General features: G+C 39.1%; 3 protein-coding genes and 1 pseudogene across 3 annotated transcripts; 1 reads left to right on the top strand and 3 right to left on the bottom strand.

Moving 5' to 3' along the window:
• LOC18789858 (histidine kinase 5) lies at positions 2,819-7,303 on the top strand. The gene is made up of 10 exons (XM_007224181.2): positions 2,819-3,874; positions 3,973-4,029; positions 4,181-4,408; positions 4,499-4,930; positions 5,035-5,084; positions 5,187-5,506; positions 5,587-5,690; positions 5,829-6,629; positions 6,724-6,903; positions 6,982-7,303. Exons 1-10 carry the CDS (start codon positions 3,155-3,157, stop codon positions 7,105-7,107), a joined length of 3,018 nt encoding a protein of 1,005 aa, XP_007224243.1. The 5' UTR covers positions 2,819-3,154; the 3' UTR covers positions 7,108-7,303.
• LOC18790619 (splicing factor 3B subunit 6-like protein) lies at positions 7,190-7,983 on the bottom strand. Its single transcript, XM_007223359.2, has one exon. It carries the CDS (start codon positions 7,848-7,850, stop codon positions 7,476-7,478), a length of 375 nt encoding a protein of 124 aa, XP_007223421.1. The 5' UTR covers positions 7,851-7,983; the 3' UTR covers positions 7,190-7,475.
• LOC18792484 lies at positions 8,100-11,124 on the bottom strand (annotated as a pseudogene).
• LOC18790971 (glutamate receptor 2.8) lies at positions 16,076-19,888 on the bottom strand. Its single transcript, XM_007226074.2, has 5 exons — positions 19,568-19,888; positions 17,910-19,252; positions 17,501-17,813; positions 16,947-17,353; positions 16,076-16,843 (listed from the first exon to the last, which is right to left on the bottom strand). The coding sequence occupies exons 1-5, from the start codon at positions 19,839-19,841 to the stop codon at positions 16,268-16,270; spliced, it is 2,913 nt and encodes a 970-aa protein (XP_007226136.1). The 5' UTR covers positions 19,842-19,888; the 3' UTR covers positions 16,076-16,267.

Raw genomic sequence — 25,871 nt, 5'->3', positions numbered from 1 at the left:
TCATGCACGATGAGTATATGCAATAACTCAAGTTTCTTAGCAACCAAACAACATGCATGTGCAGGGAGGGAATTTGAGAGGGAGAGAGACGAACATGCAGAATAAGTTTTTCACCGACCAACCCTAAAGGAGGGACAGATGGCAGCAAAAGCTTTGGTTAAACCTGGCTTCGGCACCAAAATTTATGGTGGATTGCATGTTGGGCTTTGCGCTAAGTCTAGGGCAAGCATATAGAAAAATAAATATTGGTGTATTTTAATTACAGCACATGTTGTGGTCTGTCTTTGTATACGTATGATATGATCCAATTGGATATATAAAAAAAATATATATATATATATATATATACAGTTCTTATCTCTTGGACTACAGGAGTCTAAGAAATTTGTGGTCATTCACCGTTGGATGTAAATTCAACGGTTCACTCACTTTTGCACTCATTTTAAAAAACTTTTTTTAACCATTAGATTAATATCCAACGGTAGATGACCACAATCTCTTGAACTTCTATGATCTAAGAAATCGGAACTATATATATATAACCTTAACAAATGTCAAAGCCAGTTAATTACCATAATCGTTCGTTAAATGGGTGGCCTAAATATTTCTTCGCAAAACCCTAAATCTGTGCTCTCAGAAACCCAGTAGAAAGGGGGACTGTATCACATTGACATTTTATTTTATTTATTTTATCCACGTGTTAGTTAGGGAAGCTGTCTTGAGCAATCACTTATTGACATTTTTCTATGTTTTTTTACACGTAAAGGAGGGTTTTCTTTAAGGCGCAGTAAGCTAGGAAAAACTCAGAATATGTATTAGCAGCCAGGTGGTCCCTTACTCAATGTTTTATTTATTCTAATTGAACTCTTAAGTATATGTTGGAGTGGGAAAACAAAACGTTCATTCATCGTGTTGACTATAAACAATACTCCGTTTCACATTATCGAAAGTCATACGTACGTCTAATATTTTACTAAAACTTGTAGTTTTAGTGATAGAACATTTTATCACACACCGTTCAACTTGTATTCATTAAAAATAATAGTGTGAATATATAAAATGTCGATTAATCAAGGAACAAAAACCCATTAAAAATGGGGTTTGACATGAATCATGAGACCATGGCTCGTGTTCTATCATCCATGCCACTCCCACCCAGCAATCTCTGAAAAACATGGCACAACCGCGTTTGCCTCCTTCTCATGATTCATGAAGGAATATGCTATACGAATTCCAAGGAATCTTTTCTTCCCAGTTATTAATATCTAATTCAAATTATAATAAGAAAAACCACAAATAGTAGGTTTTGTTTCTTTTCATTCATAATTCTCATCACGTTCCTAATTTTCCAAAAATATATTATAAAAAAGGGATTTTGGTGTGTTGTTCAGTAATTTAGATTATCTTGAAAACCAAAGCTTATAAATTTTGAAAAGAAAATCCAATTAAATTAGGTAAAGTTCAGTTTGCAAAGCAATGAAATTAAAAGTGCTTAACCACAATTGGGTTGAGACCAGTTATTAAATTAATCACAGAGCATAAAAGCTTAGCTTTATAATAAATAAGAAGATTCCTCACCCCCTTCCCCTCCTCCGCTTTCCTCTGCATTGTTCAGTGTATTAAAATTAGTTAATTATAATTAAGTCATAAACCACTGTGTAAAAATGTGTCAACTGTCAAACTCCCCCAGGTAGCGCGTGAGCGTGATGCGCACGTGCGAACCGAGACACGTCACCTAGGAAAGGGCGGGGAATAACAAAATCTCCCACCCCATTTAAAAACTCCAAGTCCCCAAAACCTCTCTCTCTCTCTCTCTCTCTCTCGTCTCCAACTGCCACCTTTCTAGAGAGAGAAAGAAGACCAAAGAATTCTCTAGAGCTTAAAGCTTTGTGTTGCAAGTTGCAACAAACAGATGATAAAATGATTTGTGTGGTTGTTAGACTGAGGTTTTTAGCAGAAAAGGAGCTCTGAATGTAACCTCAAAAAACAAACACACAGACAGACAGAGAGAAAGAGAAACAAGATTAATTAAAATACAAGTTTTGTTTTTTTAAATTTTCATTCCACATTTAATTTAAAAATTGGCCATCTTAAAAGGAGCCAATAATTCTCTAATATTTTTGACCTCCAAATGCACATGGCTTCTTGGTTTTCTCTCTCTCTGTCTCTCTCTCTCCCACATATATTTTTTGTTTTCCTTTCCCTCACATGCTTTCCTCCCTCTCTCTCCCTCCCTCTCTCTCTCTTTCTCTAATTGATTCATTGACAGTGAAAGGCTTTTGACTAAACAAACAGTTGATGAGATTCCCCAGAGTCAGATCTACAGTGTAAGGCTTTGCTGCTTTGGCCATTCTCAGGCTCTGTTCTTTCTTCAGGTTGCTTGGTTCTGCCATAAAAAAAAGGTTAGTTCTTGCCAATGGGGGTCCTTAATTCTCTGTTTTGGTCTTAATTCTTCATTTGATTATGATCTAGTTGTATAATTATGCAGCTTGATCAACCCCATTGGATCATTTGACTTCTTTTTGCTGATGGATCTCGGCTTCATTGTGCCGAATTCGGGTTCTTTTCTTGCCTTTTTTTTCAAAATGAGAACATGATTTTAAGACTCTGTTCTTTGTGTTGCTATTGGCAGAGTTTAATTTAACTTGGAGTAGGAACTCAAAGCATTAAATAAAAGAATTTGTGATTTTGACAGTTTTGTTCTCATCTTCACTTCCCTGTCCTCCAATGTAATCTTGACATTTGTCTCAGTTTTCCTCTGTTATTTCTACATCTAATAAACCCCTGTTCTCTGTTTACTCACGAGTTCAGAGAAAATCCTCAATTTGGTCTACTTTCTTATTTTTGGCATCAGGGTTTTACCAGAATTTTCATACTTTATCTGTCTTAATTTGATTTTACTTTTATCACTGAAGTAGTGCAGGGAAGAGTTGGTATGAATTTCTCAGTCATGCGATAGTTTTTTTTTTTTTTGTTTTAAATTTAATTCTAGTTTCTAATGCTTCAATATGATTCTGCGTTGAAATTTATTTTTCTTCTTCAGGTTCTTACTGATTTGTGGCTTCTTACTGTTTCATTTTTCTTCTTGCAGAAATTTCAATTGTGATTTACTGAGATGGGTAGATTGAGACAGTGGTAATTTTAAGTGAATTTGATGGTTTGGGAGATGGAGACTGATAATATTGAAGACATGGACATGGAAGTCCTCCCTTCTATGTGGCCTGAAGATATTGGAGCTGATGCAGGGAAGCAATTCAACATAGACAAGCCAGGACAAGATCAAGACATGTTGGAGGAGGTCACATTTATAGAGGAACCAACTATAGTAGATTTCAAGCGTCTCTTGGAGCTAACCAACTATACCGACAAGGGCTCTTCTCAACTAGCATTCCTTGTAAAACACTGGGAGTATAAGCAGGCAAATGCCGTGAGGCTTCTCAGAGAAGAACTAGACATCCTAAGCAAGCAAAGACAGGAAGTTGAGCTCAAGAAGTTGGAGATATTGGAAGAGCACCGGTTCGAGGAAGAAAGTTATGGCGGAGACAAGCGCCCCATTTCAATTTTGGATGAGGTTTATGATATATGGCTGGATATTGCTCCGAAGAAACATGATGTTGTTGTTCAGAGCAAGAGAGTTGAGATTGAAGCTGAGTATGATACTGTTGTGTACTGGAAGCAGAGAGCAATGCATTTGGAGAAGTTGTTGGAGGCAAGTGCCGAGAGAGAGCAGATACTTGTGGATAAATTGCAGGAAAGCATTCAAAGTCTTGAAAGGCAGTCATCACCAGTGGAAGAATTGTCCCAGATTTTGAAAAGAGCAGATAATTTCTTGCATTTTGTACTTCAGAATGCACCTGTTGTTATTGGCCATCAGGTAACTGGCCGATACATTGTAAATCCTATGTTTATGTTTCAAACGAACTCACTGATCACTTTTTTAATTAACTTTTTCTTGATAATTTTCTGTTTTAGGATAAGGAATTGCGGTATCGGTTTATCTATAATCACTTCCCAAGTTTGCAAGAGGAGGTAATTAATTGCCACTTAAGTTCTTATTCAAGGTTTGATAGGATTGCTGTATAACTTCAGTGTAATTTAAAAGGAGGTAATTACTGCCTTGCTTAAGTGACACTCTTACACTAATCCACCTTAAATATATTCTGTCCTTTCTTCTTGCCAGGACATTATAGGAAGAACAGATGTTGAGATTTTTACCGGGGCCGGCGTTAAGGAATCTCAAGACTTCAAGAAGGAAGTTCTGGAAAAGGGGTTACCTGCAAAAAGGGAGATTACATTCGAGACACCATTATTTGGGTCAAAAACATTTTTGATATATGTGGAGCCTGTCTTCAGCAAGGCAGGAGAGACAATTGGTATAAATTACATGGGGATGGATGTAACTGATCAGGTATTTGCATTTTGTATGTTTCAGTGTTCAATTCAAGACTTTTCTTCTGATCACTAAAGGGTATTTGTGTTTCTTCTGCACAAACAACAGGTGAGGAAAAGAGAAAAGATGGCAAAGCTTAGGGAGGAAATTGCTGTCCAAAAAGCCAAGGAAACAGAACTGAACAAAACAATTCACATCACAGAGGAGACAATGCGAGCAAAGCAAATGCTGGCAACAATGTCTCATGAGATAAGATCACCTCTTTCCGGGGTTGTGAGCATGGCTGAGATACTTACCACCACGAAACTTGATCGAGAGCAACGACAGCTTTTGGACGTCATGTTATCTTCAGGAGATTTGGTCCTTCAACTGATAAACGACATCCTTGACCTTTCCAAGGTGGAGTCAGGAGTAATGAAGTTGGAAGCTACCAAGTTCCGGCCAAGAGAAGTAGTGAAGCATGTACTACAGACTGCAGCCGCATCATTGCAGAAAATATTGACCTTGGAAGGACATGTAGCGGAGGATGTTCCTGTGGAGGTGAGGTTTTAGATTGTAACAAACATCTATATATCATTGTGTCGTTATCGCCTTTCATATGCAAATATGTATGTTTTTTTATTTATTCAGTGTGTTAATTTCAGGTCATTGGAGATGTTCTAAGGATTCGTCAAATCCTAACCAACTTGATCAGGTACGGATCTCGTTGGATTCTTGTAGTCTTGTTGTATGCTTCCATGCAAGGTGGATATACTTGGTTGTGGCTTTAGTTTTTGATAGCTTCTACGTTTGGCAGCAATGCAATCAAATTTACTCATGAAGGGAAAGTTGGGATAAGACTTTACGTGGTATCAGATCCATCTTCGGAAGAGGGTGAAAGATGCCCTCAAAAGTTGAATGCAGATCAATCAACTGTTTCAGAAAATGGACTGAAAGAGGATGCTGATCAAGAAGGTTTTCACGGTGACGGACCTTACCAGAATCATTCACTTAATGATGAACCTAGGGCCCCAGCTAAGAGTGAAGTCTCAGTGGACGCAGATCAAGAGGAGGAACCTCAAACCACAACAGTTTGGTTGCGCTGTGATGTATATGATACAGGAATTGGAATACCAGGCAATGCTTTAAATGATTCTCTCTATATGAAATCTATTTCTCTGTTTCTCATTGTGTTCTTTTGCTTTTTCATGTTTCAGAAAATGCTTTACCTTCTCTGTTTAAAAGATACATGCAAGTCAGTGCTGATCATGCTCGAAAATACGGAGGCACGGGATTAGGACTAGCAATATGCAAACAATTGGTAAACACTTCTCCCTATACAGTATGGTTTTTTGTTTTGTTTTTTAGGGCTCAAAATCAGAGCAGTAGTTTACTGTAGAGAGTTGAAGCCAATCTTTCTGTATTGCCTTCTTGAAACATTTGAATGTGTTTGGTTTAGGTTGAGCTAATGGGGGGTCAACTCACAGTGTCTAGCCAAGAACACTGCGGGTCTACATTTACATTTGTACTCCCGTACAAGGTTTCAACGTCGTCTGACCATTCAGATGATCCTGATGAAGTCGTGGATATGGCTAATCATGATGCTGCAACTGATGAAGTAGCCGAGAGCTTTTTCCAGTTCCAACCTCGCACTTTGGGGTCTCTGTTTTCTTCTAATGGATCCGGCAGGACCCAAAAGTTGTTACCACACAAGATCGGTTTTAGTGGTTCACATAAACTCAATGGGTTCTCACAAAATTCATACTCATTTCCCCAAAACAACATCATACCAGAGGAGATGGCTTCAGTTGAAAATGGCTGTTCAGCAATTGATGTTGCTGAGACATTATCTGAACCAGAGAGTTCAGCGAGTCACATCCCCAATCATAACTGCGAAACTCCAGCTCATGCGGACAAACAGGGTCAAGATGACACAAATAATCAATTCCAAGATTCTAGAAATAGAGACTCAAGTTATCACGCAGAGCCAAGCAGAGAAGTTTCTGTTGCAGCAAAGATAAGAGAACCCCAAGGAACATGTAAGAGGCAGGAGAAATCCGATGCAGACTCGGAGAGTACTTCATCAAAAATACCAAAATCAAGATCGAAACCTAAGATTCTTCTTGTTGAGGACAACAAAATTAATGTTATGGTGACGCAAAACATGATGAAGCGGTTAGGCCATAGCATTGATGTTGTGAATAACGGAATTGAAGCCGTGCGAGCAGTTCAACACTGTAGTTACAATCTCATTCTGATGGTAAATAATTTCCACAAAACTCCCAAGGGTTTGTTGGTTTATATGAACACAAGAATATTAGTCTTGGTATTCATGCATTACCTAAATTTTGCAGGATGTTCACATGCCCGTTATGGATGGCCTACAAACTACAAGAATAATACGTTCCTTTGAAGAAACTGGCAACTGGGATGCTGCTGAGAAAGCAGGAATTGAGCTAACCGTGCCTTCCCAAGATGCATTACAAAATGGTCATGGTTATACGCCTTCGGGAAACCGAATTCCAATCATTGCGGTGAGCATATATTGACAGAAGATTTTCTCTTAACCTACTAAATACTAAATACTAATGCATCATCATATCATGATGCAGATGACAGCAAATGCATTTTCTGAGAGCGCAGACGAGTGTTTTGCAAGTGGGATGGACTCATTTGTGCCGAAGCCCATAACATTCCAAAAAATTAAAGAGCGTCTTGAACAATACCTACCCGATTGAGATAAAACATCTGTTGTTAAATTTATGTTTGTGTACAAAGAAAATGTCAAAAAACAGCGTGCTTGTGCTAGGAAAGTTTTGTAATCAATGTATCATATTCTTCTTCCCAAAACATCAAAACATCATTAGCATCTGGTTATAAATTGTACATATACAACAACAATGCAACTCCAAGAGCACTTGTTCGAAATTAAAATCAACTGTTGTAACTATGCGAAGCTCAGGATAACATACACACTCCTCTAAAACCCAAATAGCAAGCATATTGCATTACATAATCCAGAAATAAAGATAATCATATCCTCCCCAAGAAATAGGATAGCCCAGTATCCAACCAGTACAACATGAACTAGAAGAACGACGAAAAATCACTTATCTTTGGTGGAGACGCCGTACTTCTCCTGCATTCTGGCGATTTCGTCCTCCTTCTTCTTGGCGTCAAACTTCTTGCTCATCTTGGCCTGCTGGTAGTAGAGAACGATCAGATACCGATTAGCAACGTTGAAGCCGGAGAGATGATCCACCGCCGTTTTGGCGTCGTAGATGTCTTCGTAGACGACGAAGGCGGTTCCTCTGGTGTCCTTGTTCGTGCCTATGCGAATCTGTCGTATGGCGCCGTACTTGCCGAATATGTCGTACATCTCCTCGCTGGAGATGTTGAAGGGGAGGTTGCGGACGTAGAGCACGCGGTTGACTTCCGGGGGAAGACGGGTATTGACCTTGCGGAGACTGATTGTGCTCATATTGGTTGTGGGGTGTTTGGAGGATGGGAAATTGCGAAAAAGTGAGGGAAATTTTGGGTCTTGGGTTTATGCTGTGGTGATGGAGAGAGCTGTTTTTGTTACTCCGTGGGAATGTTAGGGTTTCGTAGGGTCAAAAAGGAGTAAAGAAGAAGGTGAGATGACAAACAAATAGAAGGTGAAGCTGCGTAAATATGGGCCTATGGTTTTGAAATGGGCTGCTGCTGCTTTTGAAAATCCAAGAAACAAATATTATAATTTGGGCCTAAAGCTTGTTGTAACTTTTGTGGCCCATTCGAAAACACACTTTTTGATGCAAGCCATGTAGGAAGATGGGAGATTCAAACACAGTACTATCGGTGCAACTGTTCTTAACCAATTAAGCTACAAGTCTCTTAAAACTATTTCGGGAAATGATTCGACAGTTGTCAGTGTCTCTTGCGCTTCATAAAACAAAGAACTATCTGGGGGGAAATGTTGCTCGGTGAGGCCTTAACTGCATCTTGCGATTGACTTGTTAATTTAAAAGTACGACGGGTGAGATCTTTTTCATTGAAAGTTTTTAACATGGTCAAAATGTTTCTCCATGTAGAGGCTTCTGAATCAGCTGGGTGCATCAAGATGTGCCTATGTCTGTAAATGAAGGAAGCGATAAATATGATGAGAGCCAGTGTTGATGCCACCCCAGAAATGAGGAAGAGGACCCAAAAGCTTTCAAGGCCAAGACTGTTGCTAGAAACTTTGGGGCTATTCAAGTCTTGACAATTTCTTCCTTCCTTGAACCATTTTTTCTCGGTGTCCAATATCCTCTCTGTTCCGGTCACTTTTAGGATTGCATGTGAAACATTCGGTATAAGAAGGGAACGTTTTGGAAACACCTGCAAAGTCACTCAGAAAATTAATTAAACGTACGAATATAATGTTTTTGATTTGGCTGGTTTTTTTTTTCTTTTTTGTAAGTATAATTCTTAGAAAGAGCAAAAAACTGATTCGACTACATTGGACTAGACCTCATTGGCTTGTCTATTTCTTTTATTAAAAAGGGGAGAATAGATGTATTGTATAGAGAAGGGAGAGATCTTACAAAGCCAAAGCCATCAGTTTTAAAGATAGGTCCAATCATAGTATATTTAGAACAATATTTTGCAACAGAAAGCTTCATGTTGGGGGTTTGATCAACAACAGCAGCAACACCACCCTTTCTACTTCCTTTTGAAAGAGCTTCATCAATTTCCCACATAGTTCTAAACCCCTTAATCTTGGAATCATCAAAACCTACGTGTTTTAAGATATCATAAACATAAGAATTGTTTAAGTAGCCAATGCTTTCCTCCTTCGTTACAAGATCCTTTATATCAGTAACACTTGGCTGGAGTTGCTGAAATGTATACAGTGACGCTAGACTTGCTGTGTAGTTTATTGTCAGTATTAGCACAACAAATATTTATATGCTTATCACGAATCCAGCCAAGTTGCTAACAACTCTCTCCCCTGTACAGTGAACAAGGAAATTGTCAATTATATATTTTAGCAGCAGGAGTTAAAAAACATTGAAATTTCTTGATCAAATTGAAACTAGAAAGAGGTCATGTGGGTACTTACAGAAAATACTTGAAAGTAGGTGAATCACAGTTTTGACGTGTGTGTAGACTGGCACAACCACAAAACCCAGTAAAGATGAAGAAACAAGAAGTTGTTAGCCAAAGGTCCCATATCCAAGTCTCAAGGAAAGCCCATGCATTTTTGCTCCTGTTATCTATGACTGGCACAACCATTACTACTCCAGCTTCTGTGTATGGCATTGTAAAGTCTACATATATGAGGACCTATCTGCACTAGTTGTTGTATCCCCCACCACAGCATCAAACTTCTGTAAAGTAAACATGTATATATACTTGTTATCATCTCAGGAAAGTTTCTAGCCTTGGATGCAAAACCGCCTTGGATAAAAGAAATAGAAATGGTAAGGAATTTTACCCCAAGATATACTTGATAGCACAGATCGTCGTAAGAGCCAGCGCTGGTGCCATCAGGTTTTGCAAAAGGAATGAAGTCGAAAGGAAGAGCGAATGGTAAGAATATTTTAAAGGTATAGCCGTGCGGCTATACTTTATAAATAGAATATTTTGATGCAAGTCCACCATCATTCCAATCTCTTTTGCCTTGGTAAATAGCTTAGAGCATAGTTCGATTGTCATGTGGACAACGAAGACTCCAGTTTGCGTCGTCTGCAACTTGTAAAGCTCTGCAGTGATTTGATCAACCGTGGCAGTTGGGGAGATGACACTTTTGGTAGGGGACGCGGGCATCAACCTCTTGTAAGGCATCAGTGAAAAACGGTCCTCGCCATAGGGAGTGTCTATATAGATGGGCACAACTTCTCTCCATCCAAATTACTTGACAAGAGCACCTATGGCTTCCACTTGGGATGAGTCATTTTGTGCAAATTGGACAAAGTAGGAGCTTCGAAGTGAAGAGAAGGGCTTGTTGCAGAAAAAGATATAATGGGGACATAAGCTTGGTCTCCAAAATTAATAACAAAGGTCGTCTCCATCGATGTCACTGGCCCGATGATGGCTTGCACTTGTTCATTCTTTATCAAATCTAGAGCTGTGTCTCAAATGAAAAGAGAAAGAAAATACATTTATATGCACATATTCTAAGTAATTTAACTAGGAAATCGACAATATATTAAGGAAATTAGGTGAAATTTAATACACACTTGAAGAATATAGAAAAATCTAGAAGAAATTAGAAAACTCAAGAAAGTTCACTAACTTTGACAAAGTCAAGTTTTAAGAGAGGATTATTGTAAACTCTAGAAAAATCTTAGTAAAAATCTTGTAATAAAGTAATAATATTATAAAGTAGTGGCTAGAAGAAGAAGCCAAGTCCACCGACTTGGACAATGGCGGCAGCTTTAGTGTATAAATAGATGTTGTTGTCTCTTGTACAAAGCCAAGAGAGTAAGAACAGGCCAAATAGCGAGCAAAGAGAGTGAGAACAGGCCAAATAGCCAGCAAAAAGAGAGAGAATAGGCCAATAAGCCTAGCAAATAGTTTCTTTCTAGTTGTTGAAGGCCAATAAGCCTACTCCTCTATAAAGCCTTGTACCTATCTTTTGTTGAATAAATAAAATCACTATTTTGTTCTCTAAAAACCCAACAATAGGAACCTGCAGCAGCTGCATGTACAACATTCTTTTTGGCGTCCCTAGAGTGCAAGACCAGCCTAGTCTTATAGTGGACATGAGAAGCATAGAAGTCTTTGAGGGCCATTTTGATGCAACTCCACCATATATCTTCCCACTTACTGAATGAAGGTCATCAAGAACAACCCCCACATTCACTGGGATGATGGTTGGGATAATGGTCTTGTTTTCTGTCATGGCCAAGGAAATAGTACATGAAGAAAGGAACAAGGAAAAGATAGAAAGAACAAGATTAAGGTTGCAAGGCTTTTTCTTGATCATATTTGAGTCTTTTGAAGCTTCCTAACCTGATCCTTCAAAGAAACCAAATTATATATGGAGATGGTGATGCTAGAAGCATTTCAAAGTCCTTCTATACGGTGGCCATCCGGTTGGCATATTTTCAATAAGAAAAGAACAAACACTACCTTAGTGGCAACGTTTTAAGTATCAATGTTAACAGAAGTATTGAGTCCATAGACGCATCAGTGGTCAAGTTAAGTGAGACAGGATTTCTGGTCAAGTTAAGTGAACAAACACCACCTTCTATACGGTGGCCATCCGGTTGGCATATCAGTTGATGACTTGTGTGTTCATGATTTATGTTGGAAAATTAAGTGAGACAGGATTTCTGGATGTCCTATATGTAAGTAGTCCTTATTATCGTGCTGAGAGAAGAACACAAACATCTCCTGTTATAGAATGCTTTCTAGTCCTTAGCAACAACACAAGATAGAATTTGGAAAATTACACGAAGGAATACGATAGAGTATAAAGTAAGCATACATAGAGTATGGAACTCAGTAATCTAAATATTAGCAGAACCAGACAGCAGTCACATAAAAAAACCATCTAGATACTGTGCAATTTGCATTTCAACTCTCAAGATGTGCTTGCTTCTTACAAAGATATATAGATTGGCCATGCGGGCAGGAACAAAAGCCCTTTATTCTAGTACAATTCCTCTATACCCTCCATTTGGATGAGGAAAAATAACTTGAAATTTAGCTAAAAGTCGAGAATTTAAGAGGAGAAATTGACAATTCCCTTGTTTGGCAACTTAAGCGCGGAATTTATTAAATGACGAGCATAAAATATCGTAGAAATTAGGGCATCAAATTCCTGAGTTTAATTTCCAACAAAATATGCGTCATTTCACAATTTCCATTGTGCCATTCACAAAATTCGACATACATAAATCCAAACACTGAAATCTTCAAATTGTCGGAAATTGAAATGATGGAAATCTAAATTCGGTCATTTTAGAATTCGATGTAATTTTCAATTCCTTCATCCAAATGGAGGGCTATAAGGATGCTCCAATAAGTATTTAAGTTAAGGATTGGTTACATACTTATAATCTCGACTGTTGGATTGCATCTAAGAGATTACCAACACATTTAATGAATGCAATCCAACGGCTAAGATTAGAAGTATGTAACCAAACCTTAACATAAAATACTTATTGGAGAATCTCCTTTCCTGTATAAGCTACTTTTTTTTCTTCACAAGAGCTAGAATCCAAGGTGGAAATACAGTAAAAGTTGATACTTTGAACCCTAGGATGGAAAATAAGATTAAATTAATCCCCTTATTCTACTACAATTCCTCTGTAAGCTACATTTTTTCACAACCCCAAATTTTAATTCAAATTGAATTTCACTGAATTAAATTAACAACTAATTCAACATTAGGATTGAAATTTACATCAAACCTAATTAGCGACTGCAAAATTGGAGGCTGGAGCATAGAGAATCTCAGACCCACAATGTCTAAAATGAAGTTTTAAATAACAAGTTTTAACCTTTAGGCTTTCCATGCCATTAACGAAAGTGGAGGAGCTTTCATACGAGTTCACACCTGAATCTTGCATGCCACAAATCCTATAGAGATATTTAACCCATTCTTAGTATTAATAATATAGATAAACCCTACATTATTTAATTTCTATAAACAAACCCAAAAAATGATAGCTTACATTGATGCCATATTGAGTGTTTTGGGTATTTTTATGAGATTTTAGGGTTGTGCTTGTTTTAAGAAATTGATAGCAATTTTGTAATTTATAAGAAGTTGAAAGACTATTTGTTATGTTGTAAATGGACTTTGGGTGTGTTTCTAAAGTCCATTTCATATAAGGTTTTTTTTATATATAATTTGTACCCCTATATTGAGTATAATAGTGAATCTTCCAATCCTATAATTGAGGGACCTCGTCCCTAACACCCTTTTCCATCTAGCGCTCTATTTGACGATACGCCGTTGTTACGAAATGGTTTGGCCACGATACGCGATCCCTTGTTTGGACTTTGGGCCCAATATAGGTTCTTTTTGCCAAAGAAGCCCATATTTTTTGTTTATACGATGATTATTATTATTATGTTTTGATACAAGCAATTTGTCACATCCCAGGATCGGCTCCGCCGTAGCACGATATTGTCCGTTTTGGGCTCCCTCTCTCTGGCCCTCACGGTTTCTCCGAAGCCAGTGAACTCCCAAAAGGGAGCGTGCTAGATGGATGCGGGTGTGCACATATAAGGCACATCACCCCCTCTCCATTGGTTGATGTGGGATCTTACAATCCACCCCCCTTAAGGGCCCGACGTCCTCGTCGGCACACTCGCACCACACGGCAGAGTGGCTCTGATACCAAATTGTCACATCCCGGGATCGGCTCCGCCGTAGCACGATATTGTCCGCTTTGGGCCCCCCCTCTCTGGCCTGCACGGTTTTGTTTCTGGGAGCTCACGAGCAACTTCTCAGTGGGTCACCCATCCTGGGATTGCTCTGGCCCCCAACTCGCTTAACTTCGGAATTCCTACGACTCCGAAGTCAGTGAGCTCCCAAAAGGCCTCGTGCTAGATGGATGCGGGTGTGCACATATAAGACATATCACCCCCTCTCCATTGATTGATGTGGGATCTTACACAATAATCTAACTACAATGAGGAGGATTTCTCAAGATGCAATGGAGATTCGAACAAGAGACAATTGGTCTGCAAATCGAAACTTTTTTTTTTTTTGGTTGCATTATTTTCTTTAGTAGCAAGAGTTGGGCATAATTTTTAATCCTTTTTTATTGTTTTACACCAAAAAAAAAAAAAATCATTTTAACAAGATTGTTTTGATAAAATAATTAGGGAGACTACATTGATGCAACAAATGTGGTCTCTCTAACTTGATCTTAAACACATCAATAATAATTATCACACCATGTGACATTATCCACTACTGCATAAAAAGTGAGGGAAAGTTTGGGTCTTGGGGCTTATGCGGTGGAGATGGAGAGAGAACTGTTGTTTTCAATCTTTTAGGTCGTGTTTGATGGGATGGATTGGACTGAATATATATGATTAAAATGGACAGTGATTCAATTCGTTTGTTTTTAGTACAAGTGATAATCTAAACTATAGAGGGACGGAGTTTCTCACACTTACGCACACAATTAAGATATCATAGGAGTTCAAACATGAGACCTTTAGTATGCAAGTCAAGGCCCTTTTCTGTTGACAATTATCGTTGTGTTTTAGTTGAGAGGTATTCGAATAATTTATTTTAGATTCCCCTGTAAAAGACATTCATGCAAAATATTAGTAAAATGAGAAATTATTTGACCACGTAATTATCATTATTTAAATATTTAAGAGATCTAGATAACTGAATATAAAAAACAAAAAACAAAAAACAATAATTCCATGCAAAATACTTGTACAAAAAATTATCCAAATCGAAAATTATTCAGTTGTCTAACAATAATGAAGGTTGCTTCTTAATTGAAAACCGTGGGATCTGCCAAACTTTGTCATAAATATTGAAGCCACAGTTGAAAATGGATCTGGACCACTATTGCCAAACAATTTCCATAAATGTTCACAATCAAACCAACACAATTAATTAAGATTGAAGGAAATGGAATTATAAAAATTTGTGGATACAAATAGCCATATGCTCAATAACTTTTTATTAGCTAGGATAGGCTGGGGTGCCCAATAATCACTTGATTGCGTGCTAAAAGCTAGATAATTTGGCACTCTAATCATAATCTTCAATGCCAAACGGTATTTTGGTATGCTAAGTTGCCAACTCAAAAAAAACATTGTTAAAATACCAGCCCATAAGTGAAACACATCATTTTACTAACCCTATCTTCACCTTTTTTTGGACGAACACTATCCTCACTTATCTCTCATCTCTCTGCCTCCATACCACCCATCTCTCTCCACCTCTAGCAGCGGCTACAGAGAAAAGAAGAAAAATTCGAAGATACTTCTGACGATGTAGAGAAGAACCCGTCGCTGCCACTGGTTGGGTTGAGAAGAGTAGAGAAGCAGCCACCCGACCCGCCCATGCTCCGCCTAACTCCCTGGCGCCTACCCCTCAACGATTAGGGTGAAATCGCAAAGGGAGACTTTGGAAAAACCCAAAGGAGAGAGAAATTTTTTAAAAGAAGTCAAAATGGACAAAATTGCCCTTATTTATTTTTGGATTTCTTAATGAATCCTTTACATTTGCATGTCTTTGATTTGAAAGTCGAGAGGTTTTTCTGTCTTTTTTGAAAAAGCTTTGGCTTTTTCCAAAAGTGAAAGTTTTTTTATGGCTAAAACCTAAATTTACTAATCGCAAATCGCGGCGGTAGACCGCCTAGGCCGAATTTCAAACACTGTAATTACACCAAACCCTGTTAGCGACTACGCAATTGGATGCTGGAACCCAGAGAAATCCACAATGCAGTTTTAATTTAAGAAATTTTGTCCTGTACTCCATGCCATAAACGAAATTGGAGGAGCTTTCATATGAGTTCACAGCTGAAGATCTCGCATACCACAAGCTCTATAACTGAGGGTCCTCGTTTAACACCATTTTCCATCTACCGCTCTATTCGAAGATACGCCGTTGTTACGAACAGGTTTGGCCACAATCACAGGTCGACATTTTCCCATTCTTAAAGTTCTAGGCAGGAATCGATAAACAACACCATTAGACAAATAACTAGTTCGTTTAATCTGCTCTTCACGCATAAACAAGTGTAAAGACATTTTACCAAAAAGAAAGAGATAAACTAATTAGGCTGTCATCTATTGTTGAGATATGCAATAGTTTTTGCTTACACTGAGCTCTGAGCTCATCATGTTATTTCTAAACCAATTTACAATAATTTCCCCCCACACTATACAATTTACGGTGCTACTTGTATAAATTAATACAGAGTTACGTGTCACAAAGAAGCTGCATCAGTTGCTTCCTGGGTCAATCTCATGAGTTCTTGGTCTCTCAGTAATCTCAATGGCTGATTCCATCTCTGATCTGCTGGTTGATGCTCCAGGACTGAAACCAGCATGCTCAAGATCAGCAGAAGAAGGTGTTCCCATCTGCTCCTCAAACACATTGCGAGCTTCAGTATGGTCTGAATAGACTGATGGGCTTGGGGGGAAGTTGGTGTTAACTTCAAGTTTTCTCTTCTTAAAAGTAAACGACTTGAGGTCCTTGTTGTCGTAAATTCTTAACATGATAAGAAATCTTTTCCACAATGAGGCCTCTGGATCGAGTTGCTTGAAGATGTCCTTGTGTTCATACAAGAACATGGCAGCAAAGATGAGCAGAGCTAGTGTTGAAGCAACACCAGCAATGAGAAAGAGGCCCCAGAAGCTCTCAAGGCTGAGACTATTGGAAGAGACCAAGCTGTTGGGGTCTACACAATTTTGTTTCTTGAACCACCTATCCTCAATGACTTTCGTTTGGTTTCCCTCGTTCACATTTAAGATTCCCCTCGAAACATCGCGAGCAAGAGGAGAGCCTTTTGGGAAGACCTGCAAGTTGTAGAATCAAAGGAAACAAAACAATCCCTGATGAGAAAACATGGTGGATCAACATCAAAGAGAGACATAAAGGAGAAAACGCAGGTGAACTTACAAAAGCAAAACCATCGGCTTTAAATGTCGGATCAACCATGGTGTATTTGGAGCAATATGTTGCAAGAAACAGTTTCATGTAGGGTGTTTCATCAAATGCTGCAGAAATGCCATTTTTTCTACTCCCATTTTGAAAAAGTTGATTCAACTCTTCTGGTGTATTAAAGGTCTTAAGATTTTCATCCTGAAATCCTAGTTCTTTCAAAATCCCATGAACAAAAGAACCTGGTTGATAGGCAACATTGTCCTTATATTTGAGGAGCAAGTTTACATCAGTAACAGTTGGTTGGAGCTGTTGAACTGTTAAAAGAGAGGTCAAACTTGCAGTGTAACTTTGAGTCAGTATCAGGACAACAAAGCACCATATGATCACCACAAACCTAGCCAAGTTGCTCACAACTCGCTCCCCTGTAATTCAAAATAAGAAAGGAATGAACAATGAGTCATGGAAATCGTTTTGCCATTTGGGATTTACTTTTTTGAAGGATAATTTACAATGGAAAGTATTTGATTTGGTTGTTGGGTTGCAGAGTAAACTAAGATGAAAGAACTTACTGTGTGCAAAAACCATGGTTGAGAAGGAGAACCAAAAACTTGTCCCGATTTGGTGATGTGGAGGTCCACGAAAGTCTTCGTTTATTCGATGTTCAAGAACCCAGACTACAAAACCAATGAATATGAAAAAACAACCGCTTGTTACCCAAAGATCCCATGTCAAAGGCTTCAAGAACACCCATGCATTCTTGCTTTTGTTGTCTTTGATAGGCACAATCATGGACACCCCAGATTCTGTATATGGCAATGTAAAGTCAACATATAAGGATCTGTTTGCTCTGATGGTTATATCTCCCACTGCAGCATCATAGTTCTTTCAAGAAAAAAATGTCACAGTGTCAGTAAATAATTTGGATAGTTTTGCTTTGTTTGATTAGGGAAAACAAAGAAGTTTAGATATGAATCTTACCCCAAGAAACACTTCATTGACCAAGTCATTGTAACTGCCAGCGATCTCACCATTAGGCTTTGCATAAGGATATAAATCGTATGGAACATCATACGGTAACGATTTTATTACAGCTTCGAAGACGCTTATGCAGTATCCATCGACGATCGTTGTCTTGGTCTCGGGATTGGGTGTCACTTTCACAAATTCTGAAAATCCTTGCTTTAAAGGGACTAGAATTTTCAGCCTTTTACCACTTGTAGGAATCTGCCAACCCTTTGGAGCAGAGGTGGTATCTCCAGGCCAAATGATTGATCGCAGACTACCATTAGAAGTAGAATATGTGCTTGTGTTTGTCAAATTTAATTTTCTTTCAAACCCCTTTTCGGGTGTCCAATATCCAACCAATTTTTCCCCACTGCCAATCACATTAACTATCTGAAATGTTGATGATTGTAGTTGGCCATTAAGAAGACTGAAATCTCCTGAAAGGCCTTTGAAAATGGTACCTGATAGCGCTTGGGCAAGTTGAGGACCATTTTGAGAGACCCCAAATCTTTCTAGATCAGTACTGAAATTACCAGATGTAGTATTCATCTTTTGAAAGTCGAAGTTTTTAGCCCCAACTTTCTCAACTGCCATGGCCAGTGCCCAAGCAGCATCATAAGCCCAGTATCCAAAAACATCCAACTTAACATCATGGACAGTTGGATTGTCCTGTTGGAATTTACTTTTCCATCTAACTCCAAAACTTTCAAGCTCTTTTGTATTTGGGACAAAAGTTTTTATACCCAAAACCCCTTCCATATTTTCTCTGTCAGAGGAATTTATGTAACTAAATGAGTTGGCCATTCCATCAGTCATTATCCAAGCATACCCTTCATCCATCATTCCAATCTGTTTCGCCTTGTTGAACAGCCGAGAACCAAGATCAGCAAACATGTGCACAATGAAGACCTGAGTTTCCATTTCCTTCAACTTGTAAAGCTCAGCAACAATTTGGTCATCAGTGGCCTTTGGAGAAATGACACTCCGGTAGGCGATTCGAGCATCAACTTCTTGCAGAGCATCAGAGAGAGAAGGTATGACTCCCTCCCCAAACGCATTGTCAACATAGATGGCAACTACTTCTCTCCAGCCAAAGGCTTGGATGATGGCACTCATGGCTTTCACTTGAGATGAGTCATTTTGTGCAGCTCTGAAAAAGTATGAACTCCTGATTGAAGTGAGAGTTGGGCTTGTTGCTGAATATGAGATTATGGGAACTTGGGCTTTGTTTCCAAGGCTGATTACAAAGTTGGCCTGCATTGATGTTTCTGGACCTATGATGGCTTGCACCTGAACATTCTTTATTAGGTCTAGAGCTGTTCCAGAGGTGAAAAGGGAGAGTTAAATTGAATTCTGAATATAGTTTCCAACTTTAAATGAGTCAGTGGACACAAAAGAAATGTAGCAGATTCTAAGAAAGCCAAAATTCAATGCAAAAGGATGTTAACTTTCTAATAATTCGAGACAACATAGCACCAAAATCAACTGGTGTTGAAACTCTCATGTAAAGAAATTAAGCTCCAAAATTGAAACTCCAAAATGATTGATTAAAATAAAAGGGTGGATAGAATTTAATTCGATGGAACAAAAACAAAACATGGAAAAAGATAAGAGAGAGAGATGGAAAGAACCTGCAGAAGCTGTAACAACAACATCTGAAGTAGGGTTTCTTTTGTAAAGAACCAGCCTTGTCTTGTAGTTAGAATGAGAGGCATAGAAGTCAGAGAGAGCCATGCTGATGCAGCTCAGCCCCAACTTCCCATACCATGTATCAGAGTCAATAATCACACCCACACTCACATTAATTGGGATCGTTGTGTTTTCTGACATGGCGGAAAATTTCCCAAGCACTAAGAAAAAGAAAAACAGAGAAAAAACAGAGCTGAAGGGAGCATTCTTGGCCATTGTTGAAATTCTTCAAGGTTTGCAATTCATGACTTCCAAGTCAGATGGAGTTTTTATTTATATAGACAAAGCCACTGTACATTGAAAATGCTCAACTGGGTTATTAATCATATAGAATAATACAAGTGAAAGAAGAATCTACACTCCATTGGCTGTGCCTGTGATAGATGTAGGTGTAGCTATGTCCCAAAAATGTATTTAAGTCTGCTGTCCTTATTCAACCAGTCAATGTCGAATTGTCAACGCTCGACTGATTTATTTTGGTCCATTTAAACGGGGGAATAGATATTATTGTGCACCCTTTTCTTCCCGAGACAAATAAAAGTTGATTTTCCACATTTGTCTTATATTCTGTTGTTCAAAGTCTAGCTTTGACTAAGTCAAAGATTCATGCATATTGCTTTCAGTGTGCATCCAAATAAAGAGATATAGTACACACATTGCTAATCGGTATGCGGTGGGGGTGGTTGCTAAAATATTAAAACTATGAGAGAATATTTGTTTGTGGGAATTTTCTGTGTATTCTTCTCCTTGTAGGAGGTCATATTTATAATACAATGAAACCTGAATGGGAAGTAAATAATAAATTCCTAAATCTATTTGCAGTAGGAAATCAGGAATTAAAGTAAATCAATTACAATTATAATAGGAATTCTTGGTGTGTAAGGAAAGTAAGTCAATATCCACAAGTCACGCCAACACTCCCCCTCACGTTGGTGCATAGATGTCGCCAATGCCCAACTGATCCAGTGAATTGTGGAATGCTTTACTGAAAATCGCATTTGTCAAAATATCCGCCAATTGATCCTCGGATTTCACAAAATGCGCAATCTGGTCCATGCGTCGGGGTCGTTAGTCGAGAAGTCATAATCTGTGCAGCGGAAGATGCATAGGATACAGTTGAGTAGGAATTGGGATCGGAATATGAGCCTGAGTCGAGGCCGGAGTCAGAGTTGAAATCGGGATCAGGGTCTGAATCAGAGCCAAATTCGGGGTTGGGGTCATCATCGGAGTGGGGGTCGATGTCGTCTTCGGAGTCGGAGTCGGGGTCGGGGTCGAGGTCGTCTTCGGAGTCGGGGTCGGGGTCGTCTTCGGAGTCGGGGTCGGGGTCGTCTTCCGAGTCGGGGTCGGGGTCGTCTTCGGAGTCAGGGTCGGGGTCGTTGTCGTCATAGTCGGAGTCGGGGTCGGGGTCGTCAAAAGAAGATCCTGATTCTGGATTAGGTTCGGGGTAAAAGTCTGCATCTGTAGGAGCGGAGCCATCTGGGCACTCAACTCAACGATGGTTGGTGGAGAATGAGAGAATGAGTCGGTGGTGCTACCCCTCAAGTTGGGCAAAGATATTTCGCAGGCCCAACTTGACAACCACGAGTGAAACAAGTGACAAACTAAAAACAAAGTTCACAGCGGAAACACAAGAGCAAACCCTAAAAAATAGGGCACATAGCAAAACACAGAAACCCTGTGAGCACGGGTGTAGATAAGGCAGAACACAGAAACCCTGTGAGCACGGCAGTAGGTAACAATAAATTCTTCCATATAAACTTTAGCTAATTCACTCAGACACAACTTCTCTTCAATCTTCCTCTCCCCTTGAAGAGAAGGGGTCATCGGAGTCAAGAAATAAGCAACATCTTCATAGAAATATGTCAAGGTAATTGGGATAGGTCAATAAACATATCCCTTAAAACTATGAGAGAATATTTGTTTGTGGGAATTTTCTGTGTATTCTTCTCCTTGTAGGAGGTCATATTTATAATACAACGAAACCTGAATGGGAAGTAAATAATAAATTCCTAAATCTATTTGCAGTAGGAAATCAGGAATTAAAGTAAATCAATTACAATTATAATAGGAATTCTTGGTGTGTAAGGAAAGTAAGTCAATATCCACAAGTCACGCCAACACTCCCCCTCAGTTGGTGCATAGATGTCGCCAATGCCCAACTGATCTAGTGAATTGTGGAATGCTTTACTGGAAATCGCATTTGTCAAAATATCCGCCAATTGATCCTCGGATTTCACAAAATGCGCAATCTGGTCCATGTGTCGGGGTCGTTAGTCGAGAAGTCATAATCTGTGCAGCGGAAGATGCATAGGATACAGTTGAGTAGGAATTGGGATCGGAATATGAGCCTGAGTCGAGGCCGGAGTCAGAGTTGAAATCGGGATCAGGGTCTGAATCAGAGCCAAATTCGAGGTTGGGGTCATCATCGGAGTGGGGGTCGGGGTCGTCTACGGAGTCGGGGTCGGGGTCGGGGTCGTCTTCGGAGTCGGGGTCGGGGTCGAGGTCGTCTTCAGAGTCGGGGTCGGGGTCGGGGTCGTCGTCGTCATAGTCGGGGTCGGGGTCTGGGTGGTCGTCATCATAGTCGGGGTCGGGGTCGGGGTCGGGGTCGTCAAAAGAGGATCCTGATTCTGGATCGGGTTCGGGGTCAAAGTCTGCATCTGTAGGAGCGGAGCCATCTGGGCATTCAACTCAACGATGGTTGGTAGAGAATGAGAGAATGAGTCGGTGGTGCTACCTCCATGAGGATTGAAAAAATCATCAACCCCCATAACACTAAATAAAATAATCTCTATTACAATAGGACAAAATATAATTGGTAAGTAACCAAAATTCTAATGAAATAAGGAACCAAAATTCTAACTAAGTAAGGACTCGCCAACACTCCCCCTCAAGTTAGGCAAAGATATTTCGCACGCTCAACTTGACAAGCGAGTCACAAAACACCATACTTGAGAAGTAACAATTGTAGAGAAGATCTTTTAGTCAACCACGAGTGAAACAAGTGACAAACTAAAACAAAGTTCACAGCGGAAACACAAGAGCAAACCCTAAAAAATAGGGCACATAGCAAAACACAAAAATCCTGTGAGCACGGCTGTAGATAAGGCAGAACACAGAAACCCTGTGAGCACGGCAGTAGGTAAGGCAGAACACAGAAACTGTGTGACCATAGCAATTGATAAGGCAGAACACAGAAACCCTGTGAGCACGGCAATAGGTAAGGCAGAACACAGAAACCCCATGAGCACGACAGTGGCAACAATAAATTCTTCCATATAAACTTTAGTTAATTCACTCAGACACAACTTCTCTTCAATCTTCCTCTCCCCTTGAAGAGAAGGGGTCGTCGGAGTCAAGAAATAAGCAACATCTTCATGGAAATATGTCAAGGTAATTGGGATAGGTCAATAAACATATCCCTTTCACTCCCCCTCCCCCCCCTCTCAAGGGGGGAGAAGAGCACTTAAATTTCAAGAAGAACACAAGCACAGGTCCCTAGATCGAACCTGGCTCTGATACCATGCTAAAATATTAAAACTATGAGAGAATATTTGTTTGTGGGAATTTTCTGTGTATTCTTCTCCTTGTAGGAGGTCATATTTATAATACAACGAAACCTGAATGGGAAGTAAATAATAAATTCCTAAATCTATTTGCAGTAGGAAATCAGGAATTAAAGTAAATCAATTACAATTATAATAGGAATTCTTGGTGTGTAAGGAAAGTAAGTCAATATCCACAAGTCACGCCAACAGTGGTAACTACGATTTCTTCATCTTTCTTGTCAAAAAACATAATTGCAGGAGTTCTATTTCAATTGGTTAAGAGTATATACTTATGTATTCGAGAGCTACCGTCTTCGATTCAATCTTGCTTGATCTCGATTGAATAACAAAAAAGTTACATGTTCCAAACACATGTCACTCTTTTCTTCTTCCTTTTTGGTTTTGAATTGTTACATATTGTATGGTCTCATGCTTTATGCATTAAATCAAAGAGGAGCAAGAAGCAAGAGGACGAGTCCCACAAGAACCATAAAAGGGAAAAGATCCCAACCACAAGGCACCAAAAGCCAGCACCCAGAAAAGTACTAATTAAGAGCTAGCCTAACAGAAGCATAATTATTAAACACGACATCTAACCAACAAGAAGAGAAATTTCTAGCATACTTTATTTGAATGGAATGATAAGGGTGCCTAGAGAAACAAGCATGGTGATCAACTTGAAATTTAATTTTGTTTTTTTGTGCGTGACTAATAAACAACGGTTCACTTTCTATTTAGAAGTCGAACTGATTCTTGAAACATTGATGGAATTATATAACTAAGTAAGAAATTTCTTGTGATAAAAAAGGGGTTGAGTGGCTGGAAAAGCAAATCAAATTGTATTTACTATTCTGCCTTGTGGCCATGGTCTAGTCAAGGTCATCATCAATTTTTCACTCTATCATTGTCTAAACCAATGCCTATGAAATTTCTAATCCTTGAAAGGGACAGAGAAATTTTCTGCGCAATTACAGTTCCACTATATTAATATTGCAACACTCTCATACATCGCAGCCTCTCATTTACTATTATAGGAAGATTACAGGTGATTAACAAATGAAGTCTTCGCTGATTTTCTGCGCAATTACAGTTCCACTATATTAATATTCCAACACTCTCATACATCGCAGTCTCTCATTTACAAAAAAAAATATGCAAAGTCTAATAAGAAGAGTAGGAAATGATGACTTCATTTAGATTGAGATTCCGGAAGAGATCTGACTTCCAATTAATTAATAGATTCGAGATTCTTTAAAGGAAAAAGGCTAAATTTGTAACTCAACGCAGCGTAATTTCCAAGAAATTATTGTAGGAAGATTACATGTCAAGGCCTCCAATCACATCAACTTCTAACTAATTAAACATGTTGAAACTTGAAAATAGCGATTTAAATTGACAGAGATGAGTGCACCAACAAGATGGGAGAAAGTGGCAACAGTGCAATTTGAATCTTTATCATTTAGAATTTTAGAACCTTTTTTTTTTTTCTTTTTTCTTCTGTGAAGGAGAAATTCATTCATCAAATCACAGACGTACAAAGAGCGACATGATATAATGGCCTCGTTAAAACCTTCCTAGGACAACCTCATGAGACAAATCCCAAGGGAGGAAAAAGTACCACACATGTCATGGACTAACATGAGAGTCTAATTCAGGTCACTTTGGACTATTACAATAAAAAAACAAGTCAAAAACAAAACCTAACACAAAGACCTCCGACTAGAACCTCAACTAAAGATCAACACAGTAGACCCACATGAGAGGACCTTAGAAACCCCAAATAGTAAACCCACAGGAGAGGACAGCAGAACATTCCAATTGTCAAAAGAAGCCTTCTATGAGCAAAATCATAGTCTTTTGACACCCATACAAACTGTAAGTCATACCATAGCAGAAACCAGGAGAGAACACGGAGGACGAACACAGGAACAACAGTAAAAAGACCCATGACAAGCACTCCACTTCAACTCTAAACATGACAAAGAAAACCTCCTATGACCAAGCATAGTTCTTCGGTCGGCGTAGAGTAAAGAAGAACATCACATCCCAACCACTACCACAAGCGTCGCTGCTGCTGCCATCGTTAAAACAGAAAAAAAAAATATCAGCCACCAAGTATCACAACTCTCCCAAGGAGAGACACAATCCAGCGTCGCTACTGTCACCGTCACCGCCGCTGAGACAAAGACAACACCAGTCACCTGGAACACTGCAAAAACAACCAAACGAAACAAACAGACCTAGATCCAAACAGATCTAGACTATCTGGGGAGGGGAATGGGAGGAGAAGAGGGGATAAGAGGAAAGGAAAATATGGGAGAAAAAGAAAGGGAGATGAGGAGAAGAAGGGGAAGATGGGCGGAGGGAGTGTATTTAATTAGAATTTTACAAGATTATTTTGGAATGGAAAATGCTAGGCTTGCCACATTTTTCATATCACATTGTGTACCACCTTTTTAATAGAGGTGGAGCCCACCAATACAATAAGGCTCACCTCTATTAGAGAGGTGGTACACAATGTTGTAGAAAAATATGATATGCCCAACATTACCCTTTTGGAATTATTAATTCAATTCAAGCGAAGCATGTGTTTGAATTTGATAATATATATATTGCTATTAACCCAACAACTGGCAGAGAGCCAATGACCTTGCTGGCAAAGCTGGAGATGGAGTTTGGATTATCCATGTAATGTAAGCTT

The sequence above is a fragment of the Prunus persica genome, chromosome G1 (genome assembly GCF_000346465.2).
Source record: "Prunus persica cultivar Lovell chromosome G1, Prunus_persica_NCBIv2, whole genome shotgun sequence".
Classification (NCBI taxonomy): domain Eukaryota; kingdom Viridiplantae; phylum Streptophyta; class Magnoliopsida; order Rosales; family Rosaceae; genus Prunus; species Prunus persica.
Note: the sequence above shows the minus strand (reverse complement) of the source record. Positions and strands in the feature narration are given on the sequence as shown.